Genomic DNA, 22,170 nt, shown 5'->3' with positions numbered 1-22,170 from the left:
AATTGGAGGGCGTTTGAGCTTCGCCATCATGCATAGGAAGCGACAGTCTAATCAGGTCCTCGTGCGGATCGCGTTCTCAATCGCTAGCCAGGCTTCAATTCTCGGTGGATGCCTCAGCCGTGCCGCAACGAAACGAACGTCTGTGCGCGTAACATTGGCCGTTTCAAAGTATCCCAGAATGCCTACTGCAAGTAAAGTTGCTAAGTGCCCACCACGCCATAATCCTTCCTTTTGCGAATCGGCGAAGCACCCCATTCGCGTCCGTAAGGGAAGGCGCGAACCTACGGAGCTGCTCACTTTGTTGATGCTTTTCCTCAAGATGACGATTAAATACGTCGGAGCGATTTGTAATAGGTGGTCCATTAACACACCTACACATTGCAGAATTAAAATGCTTTGACGCATGGCGTGATTCCACGCTTCTGCCACACAATATTACATGCCGTAACGAGGCTCCTTCCACTACAGGAGATTCATATAGTGTCTTTTTGCGCATTAGTTTCACGCATTGGCTTGGCTCTACATAATTGGTCACATAATCTAATAGCAGGTCATCTTTCCATGAATTAAAGAAAAAAACTATTGCTTGGCCCTGTGGTAGAACGCCTGCTTGCCCGACAGAAGGCTTGGTTTCGATTCTCACTCGGACCGCAGATTTTTATTATTCCTTTTATTTTATTTTTTTCGCTCATGGACAACGCTGATTTTTCGCTCACAACCAACGTCGCCGACACCGACACCGATGGTGATGCCGACGTCGGCGCCGCAATTTCTGCGAAAAAGAGCTATTTAACGCTATTGTGTTTAAACGCCTTGTGAAGGCCGCGAACAGTAATTGGAGAGGACTCCCGATAGAAGCGTGAACCATTGCATTACAGTTCATTTAATTGTCTCTCTGTAGATGATCTTACGCAGTGCATTGCTCAACTGTCCAAGGCTACGTTGCATTGTTGCATCGGATCAGCGGATGCCACAGCTCGACTGGCAAATCACATTCACAGCGGCAAATTGTAGAATTTAACAGCGAAGCTTTATTTAGCTAAGTGAAACCAAAGCTCACCTGTCATGTTTACGCAAGACCTCTTAGCGCGTATGTGCAACATAAATGGACCAAGCCCCACTACTCGAAACTGGTCCACTAAAAATGTCGAAGTTGTCCACGGGCTACAACGTGTGTGCCCCAAAAATTGAGCAAATCACACTACTCGCCACCGGTCCACTAAAATTGAAGAGAACACACGGGCAGCAAACCCCATTTAAGGTTTCTGGAGAGACGTGACCATATCACTGAGACAGACTTTAATGAACCATCGAGATTAACCCAATGAAGAAAACCGGGACCGCACATTTCCGCTTCTTTGGTCACCCATCGACGCAGTGCTTGAATGATGGTTTTCCTTCGTCTTACATAGCGTGGCCGATAAATAGCACAAGTAGCGACGCCTGGGGTCGCACGACACGTACTTTTCGGATCTGGCATATCTGTCGCAGAAGTGCGTGAAGTGAAGTGCTGAATTGAAAGGCATATGAACAGCGTGGAAATACCTGTGTTGTCGAAGCAGCACGTGGATGAGTAGGGAAGCGCGAAGAATGTCTTGGTCTCCCAGTTTCTTTTCGGGCCACTGGTAGCCCATTAGCGCGAGCTCGCACCACGTGAACTCTCGAAGTTCGATGCAGTCGTGGGCGAGAATGCGGTTCCACAGCTCCACGTCGGACATGATCCAACAGCGCTTCTCGTCCGGCTCCCACGTGCAGGAACGTTCGAAGCCCACAGCAGTGTGTGCTTTTCCGCAGTCGTCGCCGCCGGCATCGTCGCTCGCAGCACTGGCACGCGAAGCTGGAAGCGTTGAACAAGCAGCAGTCAAGACTTGGGATACAAGGTACAAAGTGCTCCAGCTAAATAGCTAGCTGTTGCGTGTCAATGGAGCCTCCGCTACAACCATTTGAAGTGATCGCTGTACTCCTCCCGGTGCTAACCCAGAAAACACTGTAGTAACCTTTAGCGCACTAAAAGGAGACATGAAAGACAACAGCGCAGTGTCGTGTCCTGTCGTTTTTCTTGTGTCGTTTTGTTGCCCTAAAATTGACTATGCACAAGCACCAACTATAGCCCTTTAACGTATTCTGTTAGGGGAGAAACACATCCCCGCATGAACCTAACCTTGAAGCTGAACCAAGGTCAACACCAGCGAAATAACTTCATTGAATCACTAGTGCGACGCGTTTGCGAAAACAAAGAGCGGCTCAAAGTAAGTCTTTCGTTCCACCACCGCCAGAGGCGCTGCCAACATATAGGTTCACGGCGCGTTCAATACTAGAGCGCCGGCGGCGCCTAGCAGCGTTTTTGATGTCTTGGAGTGCTACACATTGGCTCACTTGTCACGCTGTGTACACTCCACGTGTAGTGTCTTGCGCGGTGTCTAAACATGGCAATAATATTGGGGTTTTACGTCCCAATATCCCGGTACGATTATAGGGACCCCGTAGTGGAGGGCTCTGGAAATGTTGACTATCATGTGCGCTTCAACATGCCCATAAATCTCAGTACGCGGGCCCCTAGCATTTTGCCTTCATCGAAATGCGGCCGCCACTGCCGGGATTCGATCCCGCGACTTTCGGATCAGCAATCCCCATTAACCAACAGATCATCGTGGTGGGTGAAGAGTGTAGGCTTCTTGTCATTGCCTAAACGAAGACGTGCAATGAAGTAAATTCCAGCAAACCAGTAGTCTCATGCTTTACTAAGGCAAGCGAAGCCGACTGTCGCTCGAGATACTTGTTTTAACAGCGACCAAGCTGAGCATATTTTTTTTATCCCTGACGCGGAAACGGCACTGCTGCAGACCAATTTAGAGGTATACTCTCCGCAGATAGCAAGTCTTGCTTCTATCTGTGCATAAAAGGGATTATTAAGTCTTTCCGCACCTCCTTTCGGCTTTCTTTTAGATCATCACGAGTTCCGCGCCCGCCATGGTGACAAACGACACCTAACACACGTATACTAGCAAAGAAGTGAATACATTCTGGCTGGATGCAACTGTTTGTTTTCTATTTTGTATGTGACATGAAAGACGAATTTGCTTCGGCTTACTGTTAATATTATATGACTAGACTGCCGAATCCAGCACCATTCGTTACAAAGTGCGCCACACATGATGAGTCCGCATATGGCAGTCCGCTGAGAAGACGGTTGCATAAATAATGCAGTGGCATTACTAATAATGTAATCCCTTTTTGCATGGCCACCCACAATATGAGGATGACGCTCGCCGTATTGTGGAATTACGAATTAATTTTCACCAACTACGGTTCCTTAAAGTGCGCCTACGTCTAAGTACACGGGGTGTCTTTTTGCATTTCGCCCCCCCCCCCCCCGCCAGAAATGATCGGAAATTGAACCCGCGTCGACACGCTTACAAACCCCAACCCTCCTTACCTGTGAGGAGTAGTGTACATCCGACAAAGGCAGTCTAGATTGTCATTCAGCTAGAATAACGAACAGATAAAAGGAAAATGTACAAAAGGCAAAAACAACCTACATTAGCCATTCAACTAGCCGTCAGTGCTGGGAAAAAATTTTTTTCGTCTATTTCGTCTGCACGCTAAACTAAGTAATTCGAGTTCTATAATCCTTCGCAGAAGGAAAGGATTGTGTGACCATGCCGGACTTATTTTACAGCGAAAGCTGTTATGAGATCATTTCACCGGCAGTTTCTGGCGCCGTAGTTGTCCGCCGTCGCCGCCGCTGCCGGTGTCCGTAACCAGTATCGCTTGAAATAAGAAAAAAATTCCAGGATGGAACGAGGTTCGAACCTGGGCCCTCTGCGTGGGAGCCCAGTATTCAACCTCTGAGCCATGCCGGTGCTTGAATCTGCTTTGCAAAAAGGTCCTATACAGGCTTCATGTCGGGAAGGAACCACATTAGCATATGCAATGTAGCGTGGTAGAAGAGTAAAATAACCACCAAGCGTCGCACAACGCGAATTCTGTAACCAAGAGTCACACAATGCGAATTGCGCAACGAGTAGGTTGCTGAATGCTTCCAACCCATTACAAAGGGATCTGCCATAATTCTTCGTCGTCATCAGGCACAGCATCAACAAAGTGCGCATAATGCCTTACATGTGTTTAGCAGGTACCACGGCTCTCCGTAGAATGACGAAAAATGGCACAGTGCCTGCTGTCCTACTTCTCAAAAATTACAATGATTTATAGCGTAGTGGGTTCCTCGCAAGTGCACTTGTATTGGTTACCAAGGAAGCCCATAAGCGCATGATATTGCCACGGGCGTTTCCTATTATCACTTTTGCTTTATTCGGTTTTCGCCCACAAAGACTGTCAGCAACGCTCAGCGCGAACCGCGCCTCATTGTTCGAGAAGCTTCCCGATCATTGTAGATCGTTTTGTTAAGATTGCGCGCAAGACGCGCACACTCGAGCTCATTCTAGAATTTGCGCGACAGCCAGCGATAACGCTGGAATATTCGACGGCACATGTTTAAATGCCGACGCGCTTCACCGCTTGTCAGTTGATCGACGGACGACGCCCTGTTCGCCGCTATCATTGTACAGCGTGTATTGCTGTAGTTCTAGTTCTCAGTTTCTCGGCCACAAGTTCGGCCAAATAAACAGTTTCATCTCGGACGTGCTGACTGTTGTCTTCGTCGACGTCACGACCACGTGACATCTGGTGGAGGTGCTGCTTCTTCCATGATCCGGACGCCCCCGCGAAGCGCTGACCCAAGCCCAAGCCGCGAGGAGGACGACGGCAAAGAAAACCCGGATCGTCGAGCAAGCCGCAGGCAACAAGGTCTACCGCCAGAGCACGGGCCTCTACCTGAAAAGACCCGGCAAACAAAGATCCTGACCTCGACCACAGCGACGATGACAGACGCTGTGCCGCCCGCACCGATCCTTCTCCGGACGCCCAAGGAGCCGCCAACCTTCCGCGGATCGTCGTTCGAAGACCCGGAAAGCTGGCTCGAAGCCTACGACCGAGTCGCCGTTTTTAATGCCTGGACCAGCGAAGACAAGCTACGGCATGTCTATTTCGCTTTGGAAGACGCCGCTCGGACCTGGTTCGAGAACCAAGAGCGAAGCCTGACAACGTGGGATATCTTTCGCACCAGGTTCCTTGCGACATTCACGAGCGTCGTCAGGAAAGAGCGTGCTGAGGCTCTGCTCGAGACCCGCGTGCAGATGCCGAACGAAAACGTGGCGCTCTTCACGGAAGAGATGACAAGGCTGTTCCGTCATGCAGACCCTGTCATGCCCGAGGACAAGAAGGTCCGCTTTCTTATGCGAGGAGTCAAACAGGAGCTCTTCGCCGGGCTGATGCGGAACCCCCCATCGACAGTTCAAGAATTCGTTTCGGAAGCAACGACCATCGAGAAGACGCTCGAGATGCGCACCCGGCAGTACAATCGCCGCGCATTTCAAGACAGCGCAGCTGTTCATGGCCTCGGCTCCGACGACTTCCGCGAAACGATCCGAGCCATCGTGCGAGAGGAGCTGCGAAAGCTTGCGCCGTTTGCACAGCCGGAAGTTACGTCGATTGCTGACGTTGTACGCGAGGAAATCACACAGTCACTGGGTGTTCCTCAGCCGACACCGCCGCAGCTGCAAGCCATGAGCTATGCTGCTGCAGCCCGACGCAACGCCCCCCCTCCTCGCCCACGTCAAGACGCCGCGCCACCCCAGCAGTTCCGCCGCCAGGCACCACCGCCGCCACCACCGACATCATACCGCCCGCCAGCCGGCCAGCGATACACGCCGAGGAAGACCGACGTCTGGCGCGCCCCTGACAACCGCCCGCTCTGCTACCACTGCGGGGAGGCCGGCCACACGTACCGCCGCTGTCAGTACCGACAGATGGGGCTACGAGGATTCGCCGTCAACGCGCCGCGCCCGCAGCCAGGCGAACGGCCTCGCGACATCGACGACTACCTCACCGGAACACAGTGGCAAGAACGACGACCTTCCCGCTCGCCGTCGCCGGGCCGCTACATGTCACCGCACCGCCGGCAGAACACTGGCCCAAGCCGGGGCCGGTCGCCTAGCCCGTATCCGGGAAACTAAGGGCAGCAACCGATGGAGGTGCGGTTGCTGTACGACGAAATGCCGAAGATCCTCCGCGGCCGCCGCCGACGACAACGCGACGAGACCTTCAGAACACGACGCGAACCAGACAGACCCCTGACGACGAACCCTCGCGGACCGAAGTAGACCTAACGACGCAACGCGGAAGCAGCGGAACAAACCGACGTAGCCGTGACCCGACGCCGCGACGTAACCGCAACGCAAGACGGCGGACTAGCGACCTCGACGTTCAGATCGACGGCCACAACGTCACCGCTCTCGTCGATACTGGAGCCGACTATTCCGTCATCAGTGGGCCGTTCGCAGCAAAGTTGAAGAAAGTTAGGACTGCTTGGGAAGGCCCCGAGATCCGGACCGCTGGAGGCCATCTCATAACGCCGATTGGTGTCTGCACGGCGAGAGTCACCATCAACAACCGGACTTATCCTGCGAGCTTAGTAATCCTACAAAACTGCTCCAGGGATGTGATACTTGGAATGGACTTCCTAAGTGACCACGGCGCCGTCATCGACTTAAGAACCAAGTCGATAACCCTATCGTCGGAGAAAGCGACACCGCCGGATACGAACCCATGCCAATATGCCCTGAACGTGCTCGAGGATCAAGTCACCATTCCACCTAGATCCAGCATCATAATTCCCGTCGGCACCGAAACGGCTGAATGCATCGAAGGTGTCATCGAGAGCGATCAGCGTTTGCTGCTAGACCGTGACATTTGCGTCGCAAGAGGCATTGCTCGGCTGTATGAAGGGAAAGGAAGCGTGATGCTAACGAATTTCAGCCAAGAATACAGACACCTGAGCAGGGGCACGACGATTGCGTACATCGAAGAAATCTTGGCTGTCAGCGATGCGTTTGCCTTTTCAGATTCTGACGAAGCTACAACGACAACCGCAATGCCTGAGCCATCCTTCGACGTAAACCCAAGCCTTCCCGCCCGCCAACAACAGCAGCTCCGATGCCTTCTGAAGAAATACAAGGACTGTTTCTCGTCGTCATCACGGGTCCGGCAAACGCCCCTTGCTAAACACCGTATCATAACGGAAGAAAATGCTCGACCACTCCGTCAGAGTCCCTACCGGGTTTCGACGCGAGAAAGGGACGCCGTTAAGAAGCAAGTCGACGAAATGCTACGCGACGACATCATCCAGCCGTCCAAGAGTCCGTGGGCGTCTCCCGTAGTGTTAGTGAGGAAGAAGGATGGAACCCTACGTTTCTGCGTCGATTATCGTCGCCTGAACAAAATCACGAAGAAGGACGTGTACCCTCTTCCACGGATAGACGACGCCCTGGATCGACTCCACAACGCGAAGTACTTTTCGTCGATGGACCTCAAGACCGGCTACTGGCAAATCGAAGTCGACGAGAGAGACCGAGAAAAGACGGCCTTTATAACACCAGACGGCCTCTTCGAGTTCAAGGTCATGCCCTTCGGTCTTTGTTCGGCACCTGCGACATTCCAACGAGTTATGGACACAGTGCTGGCTGGCTTGAAGTGGCAGACGTGCCTCGTATACTTGGACGACGTCGTTGTGTTTGCCTCAAGCTTCGACGAACACCTCCGGCGCCTTGAAGCCGTACTTGAAGCAATCAAGACCTCCGGCCTCACCTTGAAGCCTGAAAAGTGCCGCTTCGCGTACGAGGAGCTCTTGTTTTTGGGTCACGTTATCAGCAGGGATGGTGTTCGCCCAGACCCGCGGAAAACAGCTGCCATCGCTGGCTTCCCGCCACCCACCGACACCAAAGCCGTGCGCCGTTTTCTAGGCTTGTGCGCCTACTACAGGCGCTTCGTCAAGGAATTTTCACGAATCGCCGAGCCGCTAACTCACCTTACGAAGACCGACGTGCAATTCAAGTGGGAAACGGCGCAAATCGAAGCATTTGAAGAACTGAAACGACGCCTTCAGATGCCTCCGATACTAGCGCATTTCGATGAATACGCCGATACAGAAATCCACACCGACGCAAGCAGCGTAGGACTCGGCGCCGTCCTTGTGCAGAAGACTGCCGGGCAGGAAAGGGTCATCAGTTATGCTAGCCGGTCGCTATCAAAGGCAGAAACGAACTATTCCACAACGGAAAAGGAGTGCCTAGCGATCATCTGGGCTACATCCAAGTTTCGCCCCTACCTCTACGGCAGGCCCTTCAAAGTTGTGAGCGACCACCACGCATTGTGTTGGCTAGCTAACTTGAAGGACCCTTCAGGTCGGCTCGCACGGTGGAGCCTACGACTTCAAGAATTCGACATTACCGTCGTTTACAAGTCCGGAAGAAAACATTCCGACGCTGACTGCCTGTCTCGCGCCCCCGTCGACCCACCGCCGCAGGACGACAAGGAGGACGACTGCTTCTTAGGAACCATAAGTGCCGACGACTTCGCCGAACGACAGCGAGCGGACCCAGAACTCAGGGGCCTTGTGGAATACCTCGAGGGCAGGACCACCGTTGTTCCGAAGGTATTCACGCGCGGACTGACGTCGTTTTTCTTGCGCAATGGTGTTCTCCTAAAGAAGAACTTCTCACCGCTTCGAGCCGATTGCCTTCTCGTGGTACCCTCGACATTGCGGCCAGAGGTCCTCCAGGCTCTGCACGACGACCCGACGTCTGGACACCTGGGTGTTTCTCGCACGCTAGCAAGAATACAGGAGAAGTACTACTGGCCGCGCCTTTCCGCCGACGTCACCCGTTACGTAAAGACCTGCCGGGACTGTCAGCGACGCAAGACACCGCCCACTAGGCCAGCCGGACTTCTGCAGCCTATCGAGCCACCACGGCGGCCGTTCCAGCAAATCGGGATGGACTTACTGGGGCCGTTCCCGACGTCCAATACCGGAAACAAGTGGATCGTCGTGGCAACTGACTACCTCACCCGCTACGCCGAGACAAAGGCCTTGCCCAAAGGCAGTGCCGCCGAGGTAGCCAAGTTCTTCGTGGAGCACATCGTCTTGCGTCATGGCGCCCCAGAGGTTCTCATCACCGACAGAGGTACGGCGTTTACGGCTGTCCTAACTCAAGCGATCTTGGAATACAGCCACACAAGCCACCGCCGGACCACCGCGTACCACCCACAGACCAACGGCCTGACCGAGCGTCTCAATAAGACCATCGCCGACATGCTGGCTATGTACGTCGACGTCGAACACAAGACGTGGGACGCCATCCTCCCATATGTGACCTTCGCGTACAACACGGCCGTACAAGAAACGACTCAGATGACTCCATACAAGTTGGTCTATGGACGGAGCCCGGCAACAACGCTCGACGCCATGTTACCAAACGTGACCGACGAGGAAAATATCGACGTGACCACCTACCTACAGCGCGCCGAAGAAGCACGACAGCTGGCCCGCCTGCGCATCAAAACCCAGCAACACACCGACAGCCGTCGCTACAATCTTCGACGACGCCTCATCGAGTACCAGCCCGGCGACCGTGTCTGGGTCTGGACGCCAATACGACGACGCGGACTGAGCGAGAAGCTTCTTCGCCGATACTTCGGACCGTACAGGTACTTCGGCGCTGGGCGCACTCGACTACGAGGTTGTCCCTGACGGCGTTACGAACTCTCAGCGGCGCCGTGCACGACCTGAAGTCGTCCCGTCGTGCGCCTTAAACCTTACGCGCGTTAGCGAATCTGAGGACTGTCATTTTGCTTTATTATTGTACTTTCTTGCTTGTGTTTATTGTTTATTGTACTTTGTTGCTTTATTCTTGTTATTTATTGTTGCATGCATTGGCCTGTTCTGTTTTCAGCATCGAGACGATGCTTTTTCAGAGGGGGGCATTGCCACGGGCGTTTCCTATTATCACTTTTGCTTTATTCGGTTTTCACCCACAAAGACTGTCAGCAACGCTCAGCGCGAACCGCGCCTCATTGTTCGAGAAGCTTCCCGATCATTGTAGATCGTTTTGTTAAGATTGCGCGCAAGACGCGCACACTCGAGCTCATTCTAGAATTTGCGCGACAGCCAGCGATAACGCTGGAATATTCGACGGCACACGTTTAAATGCCGACGCGCCTCACCGCTTGTCAGTTGATCGACGGACGACGCCCTGTTCGCCGCTATCATTGTACAGCGTGTATTGCTGTAGTTCTAGTTCTCAGTTTCTCGGCCACAAGTTCGGCCAAATAAACAGTTTCATCTCGGACGTGCTGACTGTTGTCTTCGTCGACGTCACGACCACGTGACAATATATTTCCTCGTGGTCTCAGTAAAATTACAATGATTTATAGCGTAGTGGGTTCCTCGCAAGTGCACTTGTATTGGTTGCCAAGGAAGCCAATAAGCGCATGATCCATTTCCTCGGGGTCTCAGTAAAGTTCTTCGCCCCCCCCCTCCGTCTCTCTCTCACGTCAACGTATGTTATACAGCATGACGGGAGAGGGAAATAGCGACCGGACGTCACCCAATGCAAATTACATAACTGCTGGGCCGTTTAAAACTTCCAACCCATTACAAAGGTCCGAGCCATAGTTCTTCATCGTCATCAGTCATCGCGTCAACAAAGTGCACATAATTCCTTACAGACGTGCAGCTGCGGTGCCTCGCTTCTCCGCAGAATGACGAATAATGGCTTAGTAGGTGCTTCCCAACTTCACAAAAATTGTGATTTATGGCGTAGTGGGTACCTTTCTAGTGTACTTGCATTGTAGCCCCAGGAGAGCTTACAACGGGCTCTAGAAACGCCGCTCTTCCAGCTTTCGCTGTGACTGTGCTGCGGTTTCAGCGCAGGCCTGGCGTTTTTTCTATTGATATACCAGTGACCATCTTATTCCATGTAACTGCGGCTCGTAGCCGACACCCGGTCCCTGTATACAAAGCGCAGCTGATGTTCCGTGGCATCTGCAGCCCTTCCACTGTAGCTTCTGGATCTTCTTCGGCGATTTTGTTGTCGATGAATGGGGAGCAGGGGTTGCTTTGGCATGATCCAGCCGTTTGATAGAGGATCTTCACTAACTTGAGACCATCTTAATTTTTCAAATTTCGGCAAATTATGCAATCAGTGAAGTACAATTAACTAAATTCATACACAAAGTTAACGTCAAAACTTCCATCGACCATCCGCTGACGCTTTTTACAAGCAGTCACTCGGCTACTCGTAACCTTGTCCTGATAGGACAATTATTTTCTTCTACGTACTTGAGACGGCTGGCAATATAAAAGACAGAAACCGCGTGTCATGGTCCGTTACGCGGCTAGATCGCAGCGCTCACAAACTTGCCGAGTACGTATGAACAGCCTATACTTAGATACTTAGCCTCACGTGCTGCCGCTAGCGAAGGTTACGAACTAACGCAACAAACTCACGCCACTTCTACATCGCTTATCCATGCAGCGCGTGCGCCAGAGCTAGTCGCTGAATATATTTATGCCTCCTACTACTGTGCGCGATATATGGGTACAAATGGCCATCCCACAAAAATGGCAAACATGCAACATAACGTTTATGCAGAAACCAAATTTGAGTTTTTTTTCTAGATTTTTTGTCACACACACTCCGAATGAGAGATACTAGCGATAAAGAAGGCGTCATGGCGGTGAATGAACATAGCAGAAAGAAAAAAAACTGAAAAACACTCCTTACCACATGCAGGTAGGTTATCGTATTCAGCAGTATTTCAGCCATTGCATACATTTCGGTAGAATTGCCTATTTTGCTAGCGGCGGAGCATTAAAGTTAAATTCTGAGGTCCAACGATCTTATATGCAGGATATGATTACTAGGCAGGCCGTAATTGGGAACTCTGGATTATTTTTTTTTCCATCTGGAATTTTTTACCTTTACATTGGTGTTCTTACTTTTCACCCCTATCGGAAGGCCGCCGTCGTTGGCGGGAATTATACCCGCGACCTCACATTCAGCAGATCTGCACTAAAGCCAAGTCATTATGCCAGGTATACATAGTACGCAGTCCATGCGGAATTGACCGCAGAGACGACAATTCGGGAGGGTGGCACCAGAGACAAACGAATATCTGTTCGTAGAACAAATATAGCTCGCATTTCCTTAGCCGACAGATTTATCGTTTTAATGGATGCGACAAGAATGAGGCCAGACTAATCACTGGCCGGATAGTGCAATGTCCCCAAAAGAAGCAAAGCATTATTGGCTGTAATAAAGTTTCCGGTGTCTTAGATCAGCAGCGTGGCGGCATAATTTGCCATACTACCAGTATGCCCGTTCATCGACATTTGTCATGTTTCCTTTATAACATCTCAGCAAGCATCCGCTAAATTTCGCGCCCAACGTCCCCAACGCTAGCGTTCAGTAGAAGTGTTCACTCGTCAGCGCTTGATTTTATTAAGCAGCAGACGTCCAGAATACTAAGTCTCTTTGTACAATAAAGGCTTTTTGTAAGGCTCTTTGTAAAGTTCTTTGTACTGTAAAGACTAAGTTAATAATCCCAATAAAGATGATCATGATTGTCTTGGATTCGTGATGTGGTATTCGGCTTACGTTTACTAGCGTGGTCAAACGTAATATTTTTACTTGAAACAATACTGACAGGACAAGGCGCACACAAACACGGACGCTAGTAGAAAGACGCAAACAAGAAAGGTGCTGGACGAACTTGAATTAGTGACGTAGAAGTGGTTAGCATACATGAAATGGCCCGATGTAATCAAAATATATCGCAGTAACAAGGCTAGTCGGGCTAGTTTGTACTAGTGTCCGTGTTCGTGTGCACGCCTTATCCTGTCAAAATGAACAAGTACCAACTAGACCAATCAGCCGTGCCATTGAAACAGAACACGCAAGTCAGGAGAAAATCGGTCACGCATATTTCTTGAAGTTGCTTTGCAATATGTATACACGCCCTGTTTTTCGTTTTTCCTGATATCGGTCCGATAACGCAACAAATTGCGAATAACGAAGGTAGGCACTGCATACCAGACTTGCGACCACGTTTCTTGGAACTCGGCGACGACTTGGATGGTTTTGGGGAAGGTTTGGGCTTTCTCGCATCCAAAGAACGACGGAATTCCTTGAAGATGGCGGTGACATCGTTAAGACTCGGCTTCGTGATGGTGCACATGCTGTGAAGCAGAGCCATGTAGTCTGGAGTTAAGATACTAATTTCTGTGTTCTGCACTGGCGGCGATGCCATGCCTCTGATGAGACAGGAACCAGACCTGGACCAGGGGACGAAAAATGGGGACACAATTGTCCGGTTATTGTGTCAATGAAAAGTACAGCAGGCAATGAGCCAAACAAATATTGAATTTTTGCTCACTAAAGAAGGTAACAATCGCAGCACAATGATAGCGGCGAGCACAGTAGCTGGTAGTCGAAAATCATCAGCGGATAAGAGTCTGGCTCTACGTTAATTAATCACTGTAGATTCCAGCATAATGCTGATGCTCGAATACGTTTGAGGTTGTTTTTTGGTACTTGAACCAATCTGAGCGGAATAATTTAAAAAAAAACATTGTGATGTGTTCCGACAATTCCGATATAACCAGGTAGAGCGACAACATATCTAACAATGTTATCCAGGGAAACGCAGCTACAGTGTGAAAAATTGGTAAAAGCACACGTGTGAATGTCACCGTCTGAAAAATATCGCCCTATGCCGTAAACACTCCATAAATGTGTAAAACCGATACAGTAAAAAAAGTTAACACGGAAAGTAAAAAATCGGGCTCTGTATGCAGTCTCTTGGGGCACTTAAAAAATTTATCGGCCACACAACGTGGAGGACCTCAGCCGCCGTGTAGGTACAGCGGTGAGCATTCTTAGGGTGAACACGCGAGCGCGTGGCCGACGGCTCTGTCGGCGCCGGTAACGGTCATCGGTGGAACATTGCGCAGCGCATCATGCGTTCTACGAAATACTCTTTCCACCGCGCCACGCAAGCGTATCCCCGACAAGTATATGTATGACGCAGTGCGCGGTGGAAGAGTGTATCGCAAAGCACATGGTGCGCATGTGCAATGTTTACAACGATGGCTGTTACGCGGCGCTGATAGTGCCGTCGGCCACGCGCTCGCGTGTTCACCCTAGCAGTGCTCAGCGCTGTACGTGTACTTATATTTAGGCGCACGTAAAAGAACTAGTTTCCGGAGCCGTCCATTACAGCGTACTGTATAATCACAGCGTGGTTTAGGCATGTAAAACCCCGGGAATTATTAACAGGGACGAACTAAGGCACCGCGCGCTGCCGCGATGATTACGCAGTGTCCTCTAAAACCACAGTTCAGTGCGCCAACACGCGCAAGTAGATTGCAAGGTAAAATTGTCGTCGCATAAGCTTTTCACTAAGGTTACGGCGTGCCATGCAGATTAACGTATATACAGGGACGGTCAAAAGTTCCCAGGCCGCTATCTCACATATTCATAAGGCAGCGCGGCTTGAGAACTTTGGACCAGCTCTCCACATCGTTTTTCCCTTCAGCTCTCTGTAACCTAATCCCTTACGTAATGGCTTCCAAAAGGGACCTCGTGGTATTATAGCACAATAAATATCTATGTGAAGTCTGTCCGTGCCGATTTACGTCGCCTGTAGCAGATTACAAAAACTCGACACCATTCCGCTATGGGATGGCGGGTAACCAGCAGATCTGAAGGGTGCATCACAGTCTATGCTGTCGTCCCAGTTCTTCATAAGCGCGCTGCTTCTTGGGCGTAATAAGAATGCCCGGCCGACCCTTAATTGCTAGGAATGACGGTGCGAACGCAGCGCCTAGCTAAGGTGAAATAGGAAAAAAAGATGCAGACACGCAGCCATTTGATTTTACATTGCACGGAATCTTTATCCGCATACGTCATTGTATTATGATTGGCCCACTCTTGGCGGTAGACATTCTGTTACCGCGTTTCTCGAACAGTTTTTTTCTATCGACCGATACACTTATCATGGCTTTTGTGAATCATAGTAACGCATCTCTAAAAAAAAACAGGGCACTACACAACTAATACAAGACAACCAAGCCATGAAGCAACGCTTAACTACTCCTGAGATACTAATCCGCAATGCACTGTAAATCATGGGTGTGCTCGAAAGTTTGAGGCTTACCTTCAATAGCAATCGATGAACGGTCGTGCTGTAACTTGTCCCTCTCGAACGTCTGAACTTTTTGCGGAATCAACAAGCAGCCTGTATTTCAGGACAGCCGAGTTCCACCGGTTCAGCTGTCACGCTCTACTCGTGTCAAAAGTTACGAACGCACGCTGAGCTGCTGAATCTATGACGTCATCAAGCGGGAATCTGCATCCACGACACCTATAGGCGTCACACATACTGACGATTCATTTAGTATTACGCAACCAGCGTGTGCTGCAGCGCACAACGCGAAATGGCGATGCATGATTTCGTATATGCACACCATTGTAATTTTGAACAGTATCGCGTGAAGGGTGAGCGCGGGATATAGTAGCGTGTAATATTCTCGAAAGTTAACGAGTTCTGCCGACGATGCGCAAGCGCACAAAGCACGCTGAACTGCGAACACTGTCTGCTGTTCTGTTTACTTGAACATTTCTTTAAGTAATCTTTAAATAAACAGCTCCATACAACGAAGCACATAGGAAAAATGGTCACGAGCATGCGCGCTACGTGCAGTCAAGTGGAAGTGTCCTCGGCTGGGCTATAGGCGGATTCATTTTCCGGAGCGCCATCCGCTCTTTTTTTCATTTTTCCTTTCTTACGAACGCTTTTCACAGATAATTGATTGGCTGAGCATAGCGCGCATGCGTATGCTCTTCAAAATTTCGCCGACGCGCTCCCCTGTAAGGTTGAAGTTAACGTAACAAGAGTCAAGTCATGATTTGGGGCGCTCGTGGTCACCAAACTCTCCGAAACCATCGACGTCCATGTATCCGCTTATTTCAGCGACTAAGCTTTCCCGTCTAACAAGGGTGAAGAAGTTGCTGACCATCCACACAGCTGTTTTCTTGTTGACATGCAAACGGCTCTCAGGTCTTTGTTTGAACGGGTAACGCTGTTGTCAAAAGATACGACCCTTCTGTATAGTATGCAAACGTCAGAGTCTGTCCTGTATGTCATGGTCCAGTGAAACATCCCTGACATGGCATTTAAATTAGTCAAAGGGTTCGGTGGCGATTTTGTCAAAAAGAAGACCCATCTCTGCCAACTTGAGCCCTTGGAGTGAAGGTTCGCGATGTCCATGTCGCGAACGTGGAATACAACGACGTCGCAATGTTCTACGAGCATTGGGTCGTTGATGATGAGACACTCAGCCGTGCAGTTCTCTTAATACTGTTATACGCCCTCGGGAACGAGAATGCACCAGAGACGATGGAAGACGACGAACGCAATAGCACTCGTGTTGTTGCTCTTCCGCCATCTTGGCTGCAGCTGCTTCTACCTCTCTCTCTCTAATTTGTGAATATATTTCTTTATTCTATACTCTCGCCTCCGTGACAATACTTCGCCATTTCCCTCGTAACTGGGCCTACCGTACCATTCCTGAAAGAATTTCGACCGCACAATAATTCTCGGTAAGCCATTCCCCAAATTTCTACGGGTTCAAGAGATATGTGTAGAGTGGTAGCTAGAAAAAGAAGCCAAGATGTGAGGGAGATAATAGAGGCGGATTTGATTGCAAAGGTGGGTCAGTCACGCGTAAGCGCACCGTCCATTAGCTCGTCGTCGAAAGAAACACAGTTCCTCGGCACGTTCACGTAATATCAGCAGTACGATTTTGTGACGTCATGAAAAAAAAAGAGTTCATATTATGCATTTTCGTGAATAAATGTCAGTTGGAAGTAAGCGCTTGTGTTGTCGTCACATCCCTTTGTCCTTGACTGTGCGCGCTTAAGTATCGGTGATGGAAAACCAACTAGCCCAAAAATCAGTGCTCCTTCAAGAGATGGGGGCCGGGTGAAACAACTTTTTAGCTCCTACAATATTCCTCGAAGGATGTAATACTTGGGTTGGACATCCAAATCACCGCGGTGCCGTCATCACCTGAGACTTGAGTCAATAACACTAACCTCAGAAAAAGCGCTGCTGCCCCACACGACGCCAGAGAACCACGCTTTGAATGTGCTAAACGAGCAGGTCACTGCTCCGCCTCTCTCTGGCGTCATCATTTCTGTCGGCAACGAAGAAACCACCAGATTTACAAGGAGTCATCAAATACGACCAGCACCTGTTGGTCAGTCGCCACATTTGCGTTGCAAGAGGAATAGCCGAGCTTCTTAGAGAGAAAGCAGAAATGATTCTCGCAAATTTCAGCAACGACTACAAGCACGGTAACATAGGCACTTAAGTCGCCTTTATCAAAGAAATTGTGAAAGCCAGCAACTCTTTCGCCCTCACAAACTTTACCGAACCTACTCTGAAGACAAAAGTTTCTGAACCCGCTTCTGACGTCAAGCAGAGCCTTCCCCCGCACAGGCAAGAACGGATCAAAGTCCGGCTGCAACAATACAATGGCTGCTTCTGGTCATCATTCCGAAATCCACAAACCCCGACTGCCAAACACCGCATTATAACCAGAGACTAGGCCCGTCCACTCCGTCAGAGCCTGTGGAGAGTTTCGACGAAAGAACGCGAGGTCATTAAAAAAGAAGTCGACGAAATGCGACGCGACCATATCATACAGCCGTCAAAGAGCCCGTGGGCGTCCCCCGTGGTGTTAGTCAAGATGAAGGATGGAATCCTACGTTTCTGCGTCGATGATCGTCGCCTGAACAAAATCACGAAGAAGGACGTGTACCCTCTCCCACGGACAGACGACGCCCTGGATTGACTCCACAACCCGAAGTAATTTTCCTCACTAGACCTCAAGACAGGCTACTGGCAAATCGAAGTCGACGAGAGAGACCGAGAAAAGACTGTCTCTGTAACACCAGACGGCCTGTTCGAGACCAAAGGCATGACGTTCGGTCTTTGCTCGGCACCTGCGCATTTCCAACGCCTTATGGATACAGTAGTGGCAGGCTTGAAGTGGCAGACTGTCCTCGTGTACTTGGATGACTTCGTTGTGTTTGCCTCAAACTTCGACGAACACCTCCTGCTCCTTGAAGCTGTACTTCAAGCAATCAAGACCTCCGGACTCACCCTGAAATCAGAAAAAGTGCCGCTTCGTGTAAGCGGTGCTCTTGTTCTTCGGTCACGTCGATGGCAAATCCAGAGCTCGGCCCGACCCGCGGAAAACAGCTGTCATCACTGCCTTTCCGCCATGCACCGACAAGAAGGCCGTCCACCAATTTCTGGACTTGTGCACCTATTGCAGACGCTTCATGAAGATATTTTCAGAGATCACCGAGCCGCTAACGCACGTCCCAAGGTCTGACGTACAACTCAAGTGGGCATGGCGCAAATAGAAGCAATTCAAGAACTAAAACGTCGCCCCAGACGTCCTCCCATACTTGCGGATTTCGACGAATACGACAGTGCAGAAATCCACGCCGACGAAAGCAGCGTAGGACTCCGCGCCGTCCTTCAGCAGAGGATTGGCTGAGCAGTAAGGGCTAGCTAACTTGAACGATCCTTCTGGGCTACCTGCATGGTGGAGTCTCACACTTGAATTCGACACTACCGTCGTTTACAAATTCAGAAGAAAGCCCTCTGACGCCGGCTGCCTCTCTCATTCCCCCGTCGACCCCAAGCCATGGGACGACAAGCATGTTCAGTGCTTCTTGGAGCCATAAGTGCCCACGGCTTCGCTGATCGGTAATGAGGTGACCCGGAACTCAGGGGCCTTGTGGAACACATCGAATGAAGGATCTTCGTGGTTCCGAATGTATTTAACCGAGGACTGGCGTCGTTTTTCTTGGCGTCCTCCTAAAGACGAACTTCTCGCCACGTCGAGCCACCTACATTTTTGTTATACCTTCAGCATTATATTATGTCCAGAGTTTATGGAAGTTATGGAAGCCTTGCAGGACGAGCCGACGGCTGGACACGTTAGATTTTCCCGCACATCGAAACGATACAAGAGAACTACTATTGGCCTCGCATCACTGCGGACGTCGCCCACTACTTAAGGAATTGCCGAGACTGTCAGCGACGGAAGACACCGCCGACTAGGCCGACCGGACTTCTGCAGCCTATCGAACAAAATCGTCAACCGTTCCAGTAAATTGGGATAGACCTACTGTGGCCGTTCCCAAAGTAGACTTTGGGAAATAAATGGATCGTTGTAGCTACCGACTACCTTACTCGATACGCCGAAACAAGGGCCCTGGCCAAAGGCAGTGCTGCCAAGGTAGCCAAGTTCTTAATTGTGGACATTGTCCTTCGTCATGGCGCCCCTGAGGTCCTCATCACCGACAGAAGTAAGTTTTTGCTGCTGACCTAGTTCAGGCCCTCTTGGGATACAGCTATACAACCCACCGCCGGACCACCGCCTACTTCCTACGGACGAATGGGCTCACCAATCGTCTAAATAACATCATCGCCGAGATTCTGGTCGTGGACATCGGCGCTTAATACGTGAGATGTCATTCTTCCGTGCATGATCTCGGCATACAACAGCCGTGAAAGAAACGACTGAGATGACGCCATATAAGTGAGTCTACGGAAGGAACACGGCAACGACGCTCGACGCCGTGCTACCCAACTCAACTCTAGCAGCCATCGTCATCTTCATTGGCCGCCTATTATTTATGGCGTGCTCAGGCGCATGGGCATTCGCGTGTACCTCGTTCCTCCTGCTGCGCGTTGCGAGGCTAAAAAAAAATAGAAGAATAATAAAGTATAGCTGCTTCTCCTGCCATCGGCCAGAACGGTTCTCTGGTGTTTCGCTCCCGGCTCACGCATTGTTATAGTGGACCTAGCCTCAGTCCCTATACCAACACCGTGGACGAAGAAAACGTCGAAGTCATCGTCTACCTTTAGCGCCAAAGAAGCCAGACAAATGGCCCGTCTGCGCACCAAGAGGCAGCAAAAGTCCGACAGCCGTAGTTACAACCTTTCACGACGCCACATAGAACACTAGCCAGGCGACCGTGTTTGTGTCTGTATGCCGATACGCCGATGCGGACTTAGCCAGAAGCTTATTCGACGATGCTTCGGACCGTACAGGTTACTTCGACGTCTCGGCTCACTAGACCACGAGGGTGTCTCCTACGGCATGACAACTCTCAACCGCGCCAGGCACGCACCGCGGTCGAGCGTGTGGTGTGCCTTTAGCCTTTCTGTGTGCGCTGTCTGGTTTTAGGACCTTATTTCCTCCATTTACTTTCGTGCTTTTCCTATGTTCATGCATACGTTTCCTTCTTTGAATTCTTTTTCCTTTGCAGCACCGGGACGATGCTTTTTCAAAGGAGGGCAATGCTACGCACGTTTATTAAGTTTTGATGCAATCGAGCCGTTCCACGCAAAACCACTGTCTAGTGCGCGATGCGCCGGAATACGGAACATTCCCGAGTGTTTCTGATCGTTCGGATAAGCTTTAGCGCGCGGAGCGAGTAGAGTTTATTCTGGAACAAATGCGGTCACCAACGATAAGACTGCAACTTTCGGTGTCACATGTACAAATGTCGACGCGACTTACCACTGCTCATTTTACTCGACGGCTGACTACCATTCTCGCCGCTACCTGTGCACAGCGGGTACCGCTTGCATTTGGAGTTTTCATTTTCCGGGCACAACTTCGTCCAAATAAGGAGTTCCGTATTTTCCAGCCTTGCTGCAGCCTTCCTCACCCTCACAACCACGTGACGGGAGCATTACCAAAAGAAACAGCTAGAGTTGATGAAACGCAGGCTACAGTTAATGCTCTTCAGTCTAGAACATCTGATGGGGAAACCAAACTGAAATCACACGCACATCAAGAAGACTCGCTAGCGTTCATCGTGTATGGACTTGCCGCTGCTTCCCGATCATTCGAATGCAGTCTTCTACCTCTTCCGACCATTGTTTTGTTTGAGAACTGTTAAGTGCGTTGCTTCACGTTGTTAAATTTTATTGACAACAAGGCCTAAGTGTGTATGTACTCAATAAAACTTGTTTCTCGACGACTTGGTTCATAATTCAAAGACAAGTTGGCACGCGAAAATGGTACATCAGGAGAGAATAGGACAAAAACGGAGACAAGCGTCGGCACTTGTCAGTGTTTTGTCACACTGTCCTTGCCAACAATTTGTGCATGCCAACTTACCTCTCATGTGTATTCAGTATTGATCGCTCGGTTGTCGTCATCACTGATAAATACATGCGTACATGTTTTGTTTTCTGTATCATTTTCTTTATTATTTTGTGTACCACTCTAGGCCCATAATGTCCAATTTCTGCTCCCGAGTTCGACCTTCACTGCGCACGCCTGCACATTGAAAGCAGATGGCCGACAAACCCACGGTAGAGATCAGCATTTAATGGAAGACTGCGCATTCAAATACGCATTGAGCAGCGCGTCTTCGAGGGAACCGGGTTTTTCGCGTATGACGCCGAAATCTGCGAGTTTTTAAAGCTTCACTCAAAAGCTTTCCTGTAAAGACCGCTTCTACAGTAACATTAGTAAGACAGGAATAAGGTACTCGGGTCCTCCATATATGGCTCATCTGATCCACAGCGTGAAAACTCAGCCGACTTCGAAATAAAATGAAAAGAGCCACACATACTCAACACTTCTTGTAAATCGATTTTATTTTCACAAACACCAAGGCCGACATTTAGTGACACACACACACGTTTGCGTTCAGATAAAATGACATTCTGCGAAAAAACCAATTGCCAACAAAGTGGTTTTGTAATGATGGTACTGCAGACGCAAATGTCTTAAAGGGACGGACGAGAAGCATTGAGCGAACACATGATAAATTCACTTCGCGAAGAGTGTCAAGTCATTTAAAAAAACATGAGAACACGATAGATAAGCAGAGTTCTGGAGTAAAAATACATATTTTGAAGCAGTGGGCGTTAACTAAAAACTGTAGCGTATGTTGCGTAGCAAGAGCAAACCAACTCAAAAATACTACAAAATATTCACGGTATTCCTAATGCTGCAATCAGTGTCGCAAAATATGCCATATCATATGGCGAAGCATCTTAGCCCTATGTCAAAAAAAACATCTATGAAAAGCGTGTGCGCTTGTGTTCTGCTATGCACATGTTGTGCGCAGAAATTGAAGCTGCTCCATTTTCCTCCGTTGCGCA

General features: G+C 50.0%; 1 protein-coding gene across 1 annotated transcript in view; it reads right to left on the bottom strand.

Annotated features, from left to right (window-relative positions):
• LOC125756498 (uncharacterized) overlaps window positions 1-22,170 on the bottom strand; it is a 103,507-nt gene that overhangs the window by 28,076 nt on the left and 53,261 nt on the right. The window contains exon 3 of the mRNA XM_049411344.1: window positions 1,546-1,837. Within this exon, the coding sequence (XP_049267301.1) occupies window positions 1,546-1,837 (292 nt within the window). The remainder of the gene's footprint in view (window positions 1-1,545; window positions 1,838-22,170) is intronic.

Source organism: Rhipicephalus sanguineus, unplaced genomic scaffold, assembly GCF_013339695.2.
Source record: "Rhipicephalus sanguineus isolate Rsan-2018 unplaced genomic scaffold, BIME_Rsan_1.4 Seq1063, whole genome shotgun sequence".
NCBI classification, from domain to species: Eukaryota; Metazoa; Arthropoda; class Arachnida; order Ixodida; family Ixodidae; genus Rhipicephalus; species Rhipicephalus sanguineus.
Note: the sequence above shows the minus strand (reverse complement) of the source record. Positions and strands in the feature narration are given on the sequence as shown.